Raw genomic sequence first — 12,727 nt, 5'->3', positions numbered from 1 at the left:
AAAAGTAAAAATTACATTCTATTATAAATTATGTGCCACTGTTTTTTATACATTGGAAATTAGTCAACTTAGAAAATCTGGAATCTCTTTATATTTATAACTGAGTGAAATGAAAGCTTTAAAATGATTTTTAGAACAAATATTTAGATTAGAAATGAATTCAGAATTCAATTTAGAAGTCAATATATGTGTTTTGTGCAAAAAATAAACAATATTCTTAAGATATATGGAATTTTACTTGGTAAAGAAATAAAATAAACTGTAAAATCCCCTAATGTACACACACAGAGTGTGTGTGTGTGTGTATTTGTGTGTGTGTGTTTAGGCATTCCATGTAGACATAGTTATATCTGTATATCTATTTTGCCCTGGGATCTTGAGTATTTTGTAGTTACATAATTAATATAATAAATGGTGATTTGTTTTCTGCCAGGAACAGGTGGGAAATAGAATGATGAGGGAAGAATGACGATTCTACACCAATGTGAAATTGACAAACAAAAGAAAGGACCATCGTCTCATAGTATATCTATGTAAAAGGACAGGAGAATGAACTCCGTCTATATAGAAACAACTAGCCAGTATAAGAGAAAAAACTTAAGAGATTTTTAGTAATTGGTCTTAGTTGGTCTCAATCTATGCACATCCGAGCCTCACTTTTTCTAATCTCCCTTTTTTCATCTGTCCTTTCAATTTTTGTGTCTATTTTCCCATACTACTCTCATAACATTTCTACCAGAGTACTATTTACACTGGACTATACTTATTTGTTTGTACCTGTACCTCTGGCTGAAGTGTAATGCTCTTGAATGTCCTATTCAGGTCTGTAGTTATCTCTGCATACTTCTTGGAAACTGAGTAACATTCAAAAATATTTATTAAATGCATAAACAGAAATTTAGTATGCTAGTAGTTTTGCTCCCAAAAGGAACTTTTGTACCTATAGATTGAGAAATATTAAGATAAGGTGATACAAAATTTTATTAGTATTTACAGAGAATAAACTCTTTTTTGTCAAAAATAAAATCTCAAGCCATACAGAAATGAGGCCATAGCAAATTAGTTCTAAGGTATAGTGGGAACTCCAAATTTCAAATATATAATTATGTACAAAGATATGTAGTCCCTGTTACAATGAACACAAGGAGAAATTTGAAAGGAATATATGACAGTAAAAGGTTGTGCCTTTATCACTGCTAACTAACCATTAAAATAGCAAAGTAAATTTAAAAATCAGTGAAAAGAGTTTTTTTTTTAATTGTTTAATGCTAATTCTGGCTATAGAGTCAGAAAGACATGTATTTGAATCCCTGCTGCAATTATTACTAATTTTATAGCTTAGGAGAATTATTATACACTCTAAGACTCTATTCCTCACCAGCAAAATTAAGTTAAAAATAATATTTTTAATAGGGTGTTTAAGAGTGGGGTTAATAGGGTTTTTAATGAAAGGATACATGTGAAATGCTTAAAACTGTGTTTGACAGAGAGGAACACTTAATTAACCTAACATTAACATTGATGTTGTTTATTACTTATTAAACACTTAAATAAGCAAATATACATTTACATCAAATAAGTAAAATATATTTGAAATAAAGAATTAAAAACATTTACAATTTAGAGAACTTCTGCTTCATCTGTGATATTATGAAACCAAAAGAAAAGAGAAGCGACAAACCACTTGTTTTATTCCTGATCTTTGTACCAGAATGGAGAAATTACTAAACAGTGTAGTAATAGGCCAGATCTTCAAAATGATAGAAATGACCTTTGTAGAGAGCTACCCTAGCATTCGTCCAAAGGATTAAGGCTATATTCATTAGCTCTATGACTAGTAAGATACTATCACTTGGTCCTGGTGTATAGTGTTAAGCTGTATAATCAAGTGGTTAAGAGAGCATACGACAGAAACAGAGTATATAGGATATGTGAGAGTTCAGAAACACAAAGACAGCTCCAGCTCCAGGACACAGCACTTGAGATGAGAAAGTTGAACAAATAAAGAAATCTGAGGATATGCAGAAGGTCCTACTTAAGCACTCAGCAGAGTATTGATCAAGGCATGTGTGAAAGAACTCTTCAAGGGCAAAGAAAGAACTATTAAAAAAGGTTTAGAGGGAAAAATATCTAGTGTTTACAATGGGTCTAGAATCATATCAATTTTCACCAGTCATATTATAAACCTTGTATTTCACAAAGCTTTGGGTAGATTACTTAAAAGGAGCTTGGCTCAGTAGTGGGAGATAATTAACTCTAGACTGAACATCCTAACTAATAATACTTAAAAGCAAGACCAAAATGAATCAAGCTGTTCTCAAATAACTTATCTGTGTCTCAGAAAAAAAATTCATGAATATTTATAGAAGTAAAATATATGCAGCATCAAAGAAAGTAAAATTCACAGTGTAGAATTTCAATTAAAAAGTACCTGGCAAGGAAAAAAACAGAATAATATGACCATAATGAGAAGGAAATCCATAAACCAAAACTGATCCCGAACTAACACAGATGTTAGAATGAGCAGACAAGGACATTATAACAGCTATTATGACTGCATTTCATATGTTCAAAAAGTCAAGTGAATACATGAAAGACATATATCAGCCAAGTCAAACTTCTACAAGTGAAAACTTCAATGTCTGAGATGAAAAATACACTTCATAGGACTAATGAAAGATTATACATTGCAGAAAAAAAGATTAGTGAACTTGAATTCAGGATGATAGAAAATATCCAAAATCAAACACGAAGAGGAAAAAAATGAGCCAAGTACCAGTTAACTTTGTCACAATTTCAATGAGCTTAATGTATTTGTAATTGGAATGTCTGAAGGAGAGGAAAGAGTAATGGGGGAGGGGAACATGTTTGAAGAAATAATGGCAGTACGTTTTCTAATTTAGGTGAAAATTATAAACTTATAGATTCAATAGCCTCAACAAAACAAGCACAAAAAATATAAAAAAGTAACCCAAGGCATATTACAAACAAATTTCTCAATTCCAATGATAAAGAAAAACTATTAAAGCAGCCAGAGGAAAAGAAGACATATTACATACAGTGGAACAAAGATAAGGATGGCAGTAGATATCTTAGTGAAACAACAAAAGTGAGGAGAAACTTACTGAAAGTACTGACAGAAAAAAAAACCCCACAGCCTCTCAACCTAGACGTCTATAAAGAGTGAAAATATCTCTCAAAAATTAAGATGAAGTAAAGACTTTTTCAGTATAAAAGCTGAAATAATTTATCACCAGAAGAACCAGACTACAAGTAATGTTAAAATAAATCCTTAACATAGAAGTAATATGATGCCAGATGGAAATATGGATCAACAAAAAGGAGGGAATTTCACTGGAAATGGTGACTACGTGAATAAATATATAATCTTTTCTTATTCAAAGTTCTTTAAAAATTGGCTGTTTAAATAAAATAAATAGTAATAAAGTGTGAGATTTATAACATACATAAAGGTAAATTGTATGATTAAAATAGCACACAATGAAGAATACTATACCCAGCAAAATTGTCCTTCAGAATTGAAGGAGAAACAACGACATTCCCAGACACACAAAAGCTAAGGGAGTTCATCACCACCAGACCTGCCTTACAAGAAATGCTAAAGGAAATTTTTCAAGTTGAAATGAAGGATGCTAAGAAACAACATGAAAACATATGAAAGTATAAAACTCACTGGTAAAGATAAATATATAGTCAAATTCAGAATACTGTAATACTGTACTGTGGTGTTAAAAATCACTTTTATCTCTAGTGTAAAAGTCAAAAAAACCCCTAATAATATTAAAAATAGCTATAGCTACAATAATTTGTTAATGGATGCATAACATAAAAAGATATAAAGTTTGACATCAATAGTATAAAATGGGAAGAGAAGAGAAGTAAAAGTGTAGAGTTTTTGTATGTTATTAAAGGTGAGTTATTATCAGCTTAAAATAGACTCATATCTATAAGATGTTTTATGTAAACTTCATGGTAACTATAAACAAAAAATCTATAGTAGATACACAAAAGATAAAAAGAAAGGAATAAAACAACCCTACAAAAAATAAATCAGAAAGGAAGACAAGAGAGGAAAAAAGAAATAAAGGAACTCAAAAAATTAGAAAACAGTAAATAAAATGGTAATAGTAAGTTCTTACCTGTTAGTAATTACTTTAAATATAAACAGACTAAAGTCTCCAATCAAAAGACATAGAATGTCTGAATGGATAAAAAACAAGATCCAACAATATGCTGCCTACAAGACAGTCACTTTAGCTTTAAGGACACACATTGGCTGAAAGTGAATTGATGGAAAAAGATATTCCGTGCAAATGTTAATCAAAGAGAGCAAGAGTAGCTATATTTATATCAGATAAAACAGACTTTCAGTCAAAATCAGCCACAAGAGACAAAGTCACTATATTTGATAAAGGGTCAATTAATCAAGAGGACAAAAACAATTGTAAATATATATACACACAACGTTGACTGCACCTAAATATTTTAAGCAAATATTAACAGAATTAAAAGGAAAAATAGATAGCAATACAATTATAGTTGTTGTTAGTGCCATCAAAATTCCAACTCCTAGTGACCCTGTGTACAGCAGAGTGGAACCCTGCCCCGTCTTTTTTGTGACATCCTCTCATCTTCCGGTGCTATATCAGACAAAGCCCCGCTACTATTCATAGGGTTTTCATGGCCAATATTTTTGGAAGTGGGTGGCCAGGTCCTTCTTCCTAGTCTGTCTTGTCTAGAAGTTCTGCTGAAACCTATCCACTATGGGTGACCCGGATGGTATTTGAAATACCAGTAGCATAGTTTTTCAGCACCACAGCAATATGCAGTCACCACAGTATAACAACCAACAGATGGTTAGTGTGGTTCTCTACCAGAAAATGAACTTGGGCTGCGGTGGTGAGAGTGTGGAATCTGAACCACTAGAACACAAGGGCTGGCTACACACATACTAGAATGGCTAAAATTTAAGAGACTAACCATAACAAGTGTTGACCAGGATATAGGGCAACTAGAACTCTCACACACTGCTAATGGGAATGTGAAATCGCACAACTACTTTGGATAATAGTTTGACAGTTTCTTAAAAAGTTAAACGTATACTTATCATATGATCCAACCATTCCACTCCCAAGGATTTATGTAGGGAAAAAAAGCCTATATTCATACAAAGACTTGTACAGAAATGTTCATAACAAGTAGCTTTATTTGTAATAGTCAACAACTGGGCATTAACCAAATATCCATCAACAGATGAAAGGATAAACAAATTGAACACACCCGTAAAAGGAATCTTCTCAAGAATAAAAAGAAATTAACTCTTTATACATGCTCTGAGTTGGCTGAATCTCAAAATAATTATGCTGGGTGAAAAAGCCAGATGTAAAAACAGTACATACTGTAGGACTTCATTTATATTAAATTCTATGAATTGTAAACTAATCTGTAGTGACAGAAAACAGATTAGTTGCCTGGAGACAGAGAGAGGTAGGTAGGAAAGGGCATGAGGGAGGGATTACAAAGATGTGAAGGGAAAGTTTTGTAGGGGGTACGCATATTAATTATCTAGATGTTATTAATTGTTTTGTGCATGTACACATTTGTCAGAATTTATCAAATTGTATACTTTAAATATGTGCAGTTTATGGAATCGATTATATCTCAACAAATCTGGGAATAACTTCAAAATAGAATATGATACTTAACTTCTCTGGTTTAGTCTCCTTATCTATAAAATGTGCATAGTTTTAGAACTATCTTGCACAATTATTGGCACATAGCAAACAATGAATGTTACTCATTATTATTGGTATTGGCTGTTCTGCTCCACAATCTCCTAAACTAAGACCCTAAGAGTGTTTTGCTGAATCTATTAGAATATGGAAACATCTTGGGCATTGTGTGAAGGAAAATGTGACAGCTGTAGGGATAGCTTAGGAGCAAATCCACAAATAGAGGCCTATTGTTACAGACTTACTGGTTGGGCAAGAGAATGGAACCATCTTCCCACTGCCAAGATCCATTTGTTGGAATTCGTACTAGTCCTATCCAATGATATGACTTCACCAATTTAAAGAAATCCTGTTTGAAACCACAAATAGAGTTACTGTTAAGAATTTTAATAAATGCAAGGTGATAATCATTTAAATACTCTTTTCCTACACTTGGAGAAAATGCATTCTATCCTCTGGCATAATTCTGACTTAAACACATATGTAATACCTGCAATTTCTGTGTTTTCTTATTTTTAATGCACCAAGATTTGGGGTTGGTATATCTGAGTCTTGGTGCCTCTCTTATGTTTACAGTTCGTATTCCAGTGAGTTGCCTCATATGCTAGGACTAAATATAGGAAAGGGAATTGAAACATATACTCAACCTGGTCCTCTCTGCTGTATATCTTCAGGAGACTGGAATTTTGAGACATACAAGAAGCTTGACTCTGGTACCAGCTTTTGCTCTCATTAAAAAATTGGTAGCAGTTATTTCTATAACATAACCAGTTTTTAGGACATGGCCCACAGTAACTTTCTAGAAAGGGAGAATATATTATTAATTCTGAACAGGTCTGAGCATTATAGCAGATTTTTTCTAGACAGGTTCAATACCTTTTCTATTCCAACTCTAAAATTCCAGATAATTAAACCATTATAGTCATATCCAATGACATATTTCTACACATTCATAAAGAGAGAAAGAGAGCCAAAACTAAATATCCTCTACTTTATAAAAGTAATCTCTTAATATTAAAATATAAAAAAACCCCACTACAGTTAATTATGGACAAGAATTAATCATTTTCTTATACACTCTCTTGTGAACACTATTGGATACATGCCTATACCCAATATATATAGATGTATGCAACTGGTGCTTCAAAATTAGAAAATTTTCACTTACCTTTCAAAGAAATTGGAGCTCCTTGGTTGAATAATGCTATTAAAATAATCATAATTATTAAAAGGGTTTATGTTAGTAGCTTATAGTCCAAACAAAAGTAGTTGACAAATTTCTAGACTAATAGCAAAAATATAAGGACACATTCAGCATTGCTATTTTATGTTTCTATACTTCTGAATACTAATCAAAGTAATGCATTATAATCGTTAGATCAACAATGCTATCTAATTCTCTATCACTTACAATTTATGATTATGGCACTGCATATCATTACCATTACAAGGAAACGGATCGCCATAGCTACAGCAATGGAACGAGCAAGGAAAAACGGAGATTCTGTCAAAGAAAAAAGAGTGAGAAAGATGAGAAAGGATAAAGTGTTCTGGTATCTTCATGTTTAATATAAACATTAGAGTGTTTTATGGGAGGGGATGATATCAGTGCTTTTTGTCTAATTATTTTTATCAGAACAGCTAACACAAGTACTTTGTAAATGATTAAAAAATAAGAGCATAAAAATGTAATATTCCCTCCTATTCCTCTCCAAGAGTTCTGTAGTCTCTCCCCTTGAATAAAAATCATGGTTATCATTTTGTGAAATTTTCCATGCAGATATAATAATAAATATGGACAGTTCCCTCAACCCCCTTTTTAAACACTTAAAAAACTATACAAAGTATTCTCTGATTTTTTTCGCTTCAGAAAATATCCTAGTGATTATTCCATATCATGTCTTATAAAGTTGTCAAATTTGTATAAATACCTGCTTGTATTGTGTTTCATTGGTAAATGGGCAAAATTTAATATTTGACACTTTCAATTTTTTTAACGCATGTATAAATTATTTCTCAGTTTTTGCTATTATATATAGTGATATGAATAATATTTTCAGTACCTATTTAGAAAATATTCCTGAAAGGATAATTGCTGAGTCAAAGGGCATGTGCATTTAAAATTTTTGTAATCATTGAAAATTTCAGTCCAGAGTCTATACCAAAATCAAATTTAAAAGCCTGTTTGCTCACACCTTCCCCTGCACTAAATATTATTTACATTTTTTAAATGTATAAATCTGATAAGCAATATTATTTTTTAAATCTGAACTTTATTTTTCCTGTTGTGAATAAGATTGTACCTCTTTTACTATGATTAAATACTGTTTTTATTTTATCTCTGTGAGACTTCTCTTGTTTGTGTTAAGTAGCTGGTTTGTTTCTTACTTTTTAGGTTAAGAATATTAGTTCATTTCTTGTCATATGTTTTGCAAATAAATGTCTCAGATACTATTTCTGTTTTAACATTATTTACGATACTTTTGGAGTGCTGAAGTGGGTAATGGTCGACTTGATCAAACTTTCCTTTGTGACTTATGTTTTTTTTGATATGAATAAAACCCTTCATTATTCTGAGTTTATAATATCATGATGTTATGTGGTTTCCTTTTTTATTTGGTCTATTTGGTGTTTTTTTTGTATGTGTGTTTATGTGTATGTAATAAATAAGGTAGGAATTAAAATTTATAACAATATTTCTTTTCCAAATGTGCACTGAATTTTCTAACATTATTTACTGAATAAATCAGTGTGTTCTCATTGATATAAAATATCACTTTTAGCATATAATGCATTCTATATATATTTGCACTTATTCCTACATTTTTTAATCTGTCTTTCCACTCAAACTATATGTAAAATTTCCTTAGCTTTATAATATGTTTGAGTATTTGATAGTGCCCACAATGTTATATTACATTTCTTTTTCAGAATATTTGGCTATCATTATAATTCATATGTGCCTTTTAAGAACCAGCCAATTTTAAAACGTGGTACATGGGTCTTTCAATAGAATCACATTAAATGAATAACTATATGGAGGTAGTAACATTCTTAAAATGTTGTTTTCATCTTTGAATAGTTTCTATTTCCATTATGCCTGTCATTTTATGTTCATCAGTACAACTTAATTTAATAAATTTATTTCTAGTGTTTTTAGTTAAAAAGTTTATATCTATTTTTTTCTGATTTTTGGTCTTATAAATATGGCATTTTTTAATCACATTTTTCTTGTTTTTGTAGTTATTAAGACAATTGATTTTTATATCTCATTTTCAATCAAGTCCACATATCAGATTTCCTTATTGTTTGCAATATTCTGAGGTGAAGCTTTTGAGGTTTTTTAAATATTTTAAATCACATATTTTTGCAAATAGTGTTAATTTTGCCTTTTTATTCTAATTTCATATCATTTACTTTTTTCCTTTTCTTGGTTCTTCATGTTGGTTAGCACCAGCAAAGCAATCAATATTACTCGATAGTAATAATAGTAAAACTTCTTGCCTTTTCCTAACTATAATGAAAATGCTGCTAGCATTTATCAATAATGATAGCTTTTTAATATATATACACATCTGAAAAGCAATATTTATATTTTACAGGTTTTAAAAATTAAATGGTTTTTAATTAAGAATTCATATTGATTTTTATCCAAAGCCTTTTCAACATTATATATATAATCATACAATCTTTCCCCTTTGATTATTACATATAGCACATTTCATTCCTATAATTAACTCTTGTAAAGTGATGTTATTTAATAATCATTTATTTTTTAGCATTTAATCAAAATTCATAGGTCAGAGTAGTTTGTTGTTTTCCTTTTTGTGTAAGCTATTTGAGGCTCAACTTTCAATGATATTTTGGCTTGATAAAAGAAAGCATATCTTCTTCACCACAATCAGAAACATTTCTCTGAATAGCAATCAAGTCATTGCCTCCACACTGTTTAGGAACATAACTCAGAAGGATATTTTGTATGTCTTTTCTTTTCTGTTTTCCATTTCTATTTACACCTCCCTAAAGCTAGTTGTTCAATGATATCTTAGAAACTACTGTCTCAATTGTCATTATTATGATAATCTCATCATTTTTAGGGCATGAGAAGATCCTAAACTCAACAATTTCTGCTAATTTTATTATACATTCCAATATTATATTAACCAATCTCTTTTCTGATTTCCTCACCAGGGTAAAATAAACTGAATGTTGATCACTGATTTAATCATACAGTTTACAAGATTCACCTCACTATACTGAGAAAAGAAGACAAACGGAATATAGGACTTAACTGTTTTCTCCACATTTACTTGTGATTAATGTAGGTCTTCTCTTCGGCCGTCGTGTAGAAGTACCACGTTTTACCAGCTCAAAGTTGTAATTAGGGAATTCACTCATCTCTGGAGAAAAACAATTCAGGTCAACGTGAGTCATGGCCTTTCTGCCACTTGGGTCATAAATTTTTACAACTTAACATGCCATTTCCATTCATATCCTTTTAAAAGTATAACATCAAGTCACTTTTGTTTTATATTACTTCGTTATTACGATTTTATACTTTGTAATATAAATAAAATTATATTTAAGCTATGGCAAATTATCTTTAGCAAGATCTTATGTAGTGTTAAAATAGGTTAATTCTTAATGTGTAAAGAAATCTAACATTAAAATAAAGACGTGTATAATGAAAAAGACAGGGGCCTAGGGATTTAGACATGTGTTTAATTCACAGAGCCACATTTACTAAGTTAATAACTTCACAAATTACAATAAAAAGAAAGAAAGAAGAACGAAAGATATCAACACAACTTGCTATAGGTATTTTAAAAAGTGAAAGAAAATAATATACTGTTAGTATTAATAATGTTAATCATAGTAAATAGTAAATGCTAGTGTGTCTAATTTTTTTTATAGTGAAGGACATACAAAGAATAAAATAGTAGGGTCTAAAATTTCAGGATAAAGACAAATAAAGAATCTTGCCTCTGAACAAAACAAGTAAAAAATCATTTTTGCTCTTTTCTTGATATAGTAATCATTACTGAATATGTAAAAGCCTTTTATAAATAAAATGCTAATACTAATTACCTTTTCTTCCTAAAATTAAACTAAAACGTTTTTTGTACATACAACATGTAATTTAATCATTAAACATGTGAAAAGGGTAGGCATTATTTTATGGATGAAGAAATTGAATCTTAGAGGTAGCCAAAATCATATTGCTTATTTAACATAATGTTACCAACTGTGAGTAATTTATAGTACTTTTAGTTTAAGAAGCACTTTCAAATATGTCACTTGATTTAAATATCATAGAATGCCACTAAGGTAAATATGGCATATTTTTCATCTCTGTTTGATAGAAAAGGAAACTTAAGTGCGTACAGGGTGTAGATTGCCTTAGATCTCAAAGCTAGAGACTGGTAAAACCTTGAGTGAAATTCACTTCTTCTAACTCCAAATCCTAATGCTGTCACTATTTCAGGCTGCCTCAAATAATGAGACACTTTAGGTAGTTAATGAAATGAAAAGGAAAAAAGTTTTCAAGTTTTTGAGGACTTGATTTAAAATATAACATAAACATAACATGAAACGAACATGAACATAAGTGAATCCAAGTAAATTGTTTTCCTATGCCTTATATGCTTGTATGAAATCCCTGGTATCTTTAAATTATACACAGGCCAAACTACATATTTATGTGTGAATACATACCCATGCTGTGATGAGCCCATCGATCTCGGACCAAACCCATCAGATAATTATGACTGCTTGTCTACTCCAGGGGTAAATCCAAAGTCTTCATTTTACAAAGGATTCCTAAATAAAATAAAATTGGGCATTTACCTTTTTTTCTGTTTTCTTTCCTTATGGTGAGATGATATATTTTGATTGGAAAAGTAAGAATACAGAAAAATTTCCCCCAAGCATATATAGAAAAAGAAATAATAGAAATGAGAATTCATATAACGCCAGGTAAAATTAATGTTTTTATTTCCCTTAGTTGTAAAATAATAAACAATTATTTCAAAAATGTCGAAAATATATAATGGTTGTTGCTAACTCACCTACCTTTAAGAAACTTAGTCAAAAATATTTTCCATTGTTTATATTGAATGACAACACTCATAGTTTTTTACTTATAGTTGTTTTATTTCATTTGGTGATAGTTGCTTTCTCTGCAAAGTATTTTGGGTAGACATATAAATTTTTGTTGAATGTTTTTCCTAGTACATTTTAATTCAACTTCTGTCCATATCATCACCATTATTATTTATAAGATATTATCACTATCATCATTAGCAAAAATAATCTCACATTTGTTTATATAGTAACATCTTATAGTGTCTAGCAGAGCTCTCAGAAAAAATAGCTATTTAGTAATTTGGCAAAGTGCTTAGATTTAAGAAATAAAAACTCTTTCATATTTGATCATAATAGTTGGAAGCAACAGATACAATTTTTTTTCATTTTGCGAGTAAAGCTGTGTATCACAGAAGGTAAGTGCTTTGCACAGAGCAGGAAACTTCATAAGTGTGAGAGTTCAAACTGAAATTCAGTTCTCTAGCCCCAAATGTAAAGATTCATTCTCCTAGTTTTGTTTAGAGATAAGGCTCTATCTTATAGCAACATCATAACTTCTGATTCTTCAATAAGTACATCCTAATTACTTATCATTGAATAAAGTGAAGCAAAGTATACCTCAGAAGTAATAAGCATTCCTTGCTGTCAGTAATTCTATTCAAACACTTAAGAAACAATTAGAATTATCTTATAGTGTAAATATTTTTAGAAACTTTCTTGAGGTTGAAACCTCAAGCATTCCTCGTTTCTTGAATAACAGTTGTTAGAAACACACACACACACACGAACACACAGACACACACCTGATCAGAGAAAGAAGGTCCTGATTCTTGTGGATACAAGCTTTCTATACAACTGGATATTTAGATTTGTCCTGAGTTCCAAAATTA

The 12,727-nt window shown here is 30.6% G+C and overlaps 2 protein-coding genes across 2 annotated transcripts in view; one reads left to right on the top strand and one right to left on the bottom strand.

The window, feature by feature from the left end:
• Positions 1–10,381, top strand: part of LOC147914814 (killer cell lectin-like receptor subfamily E member 1) — a 27,448-nt gene extending 17,067 nt beyond the window's left edge. The window contains exon 6 of the mRNA XM_087441920.1: positions 9,945–10,381. The gene's annotated coding sequence lies outside the window, so the exon portion shown is untranslated. The remainder of the gene's footprint in view (positions 1–9,944) is intronic.
• Positions 1–12,727, bottom strand: part of KLRK1 (killer cell lectin like receptor K1) — a 13,405-nt gene extending 678 nt beyond the window's left edge. Inside the window, exons 1-7 of the mRNA XM_087442767.1 lie at positions 12,641–12,727; positions 11,469–11,573; positions 10,046–10,153; positions 7,165–7,257; positions 6,922–6,957; positions 6,401–6,552; positions 5,999–6,102 (exon numbers count right to left, since the gene is read on the bottom strand). Of these exons, the coding sequence (XP_087298893.1) occupies positions 5,999–6,102; positions 6,401–6,552; positions 6,922–6,957; positions 7,165–7,257; positions 10,046–10,153; positions 11,469–11,508 (533 nt within the window). The 5' untranslated portion in view covers positions 11,509–11,573; positions 12,641–12,727. The remainder of the gene's footprint in view (positions 1–5,998; positions 6,103–6,400; positions 6,553–6,921; positions 6,958–7,164; positions 7,258–10,045; positions 10,154–11,468; positions 11,574–12,640) is intronic.

The sequence above is a fragment of the Ceratotherium simum genome, chromosome 17 (genome assembly GCF_057802395.1).
Source record: "Ceratotherium simum simum isolate JZ-2026a chromosome 17, ASM5780239v1, whole genome shotgun sequence".
NCBI classification, from domain to species: domain Eukaryota; kingdom Metazoa; phylum Chordata; class Mammalia; order Perissodactyla; family Rhinocerotidae; genus Ceratotherium; species Ceratotherium simum.
The sequence above is the reverse complement of the archived record's forward strand: the minus strand, read 5'-3'. Positions and strand labels throughout refer to the sequence as shown.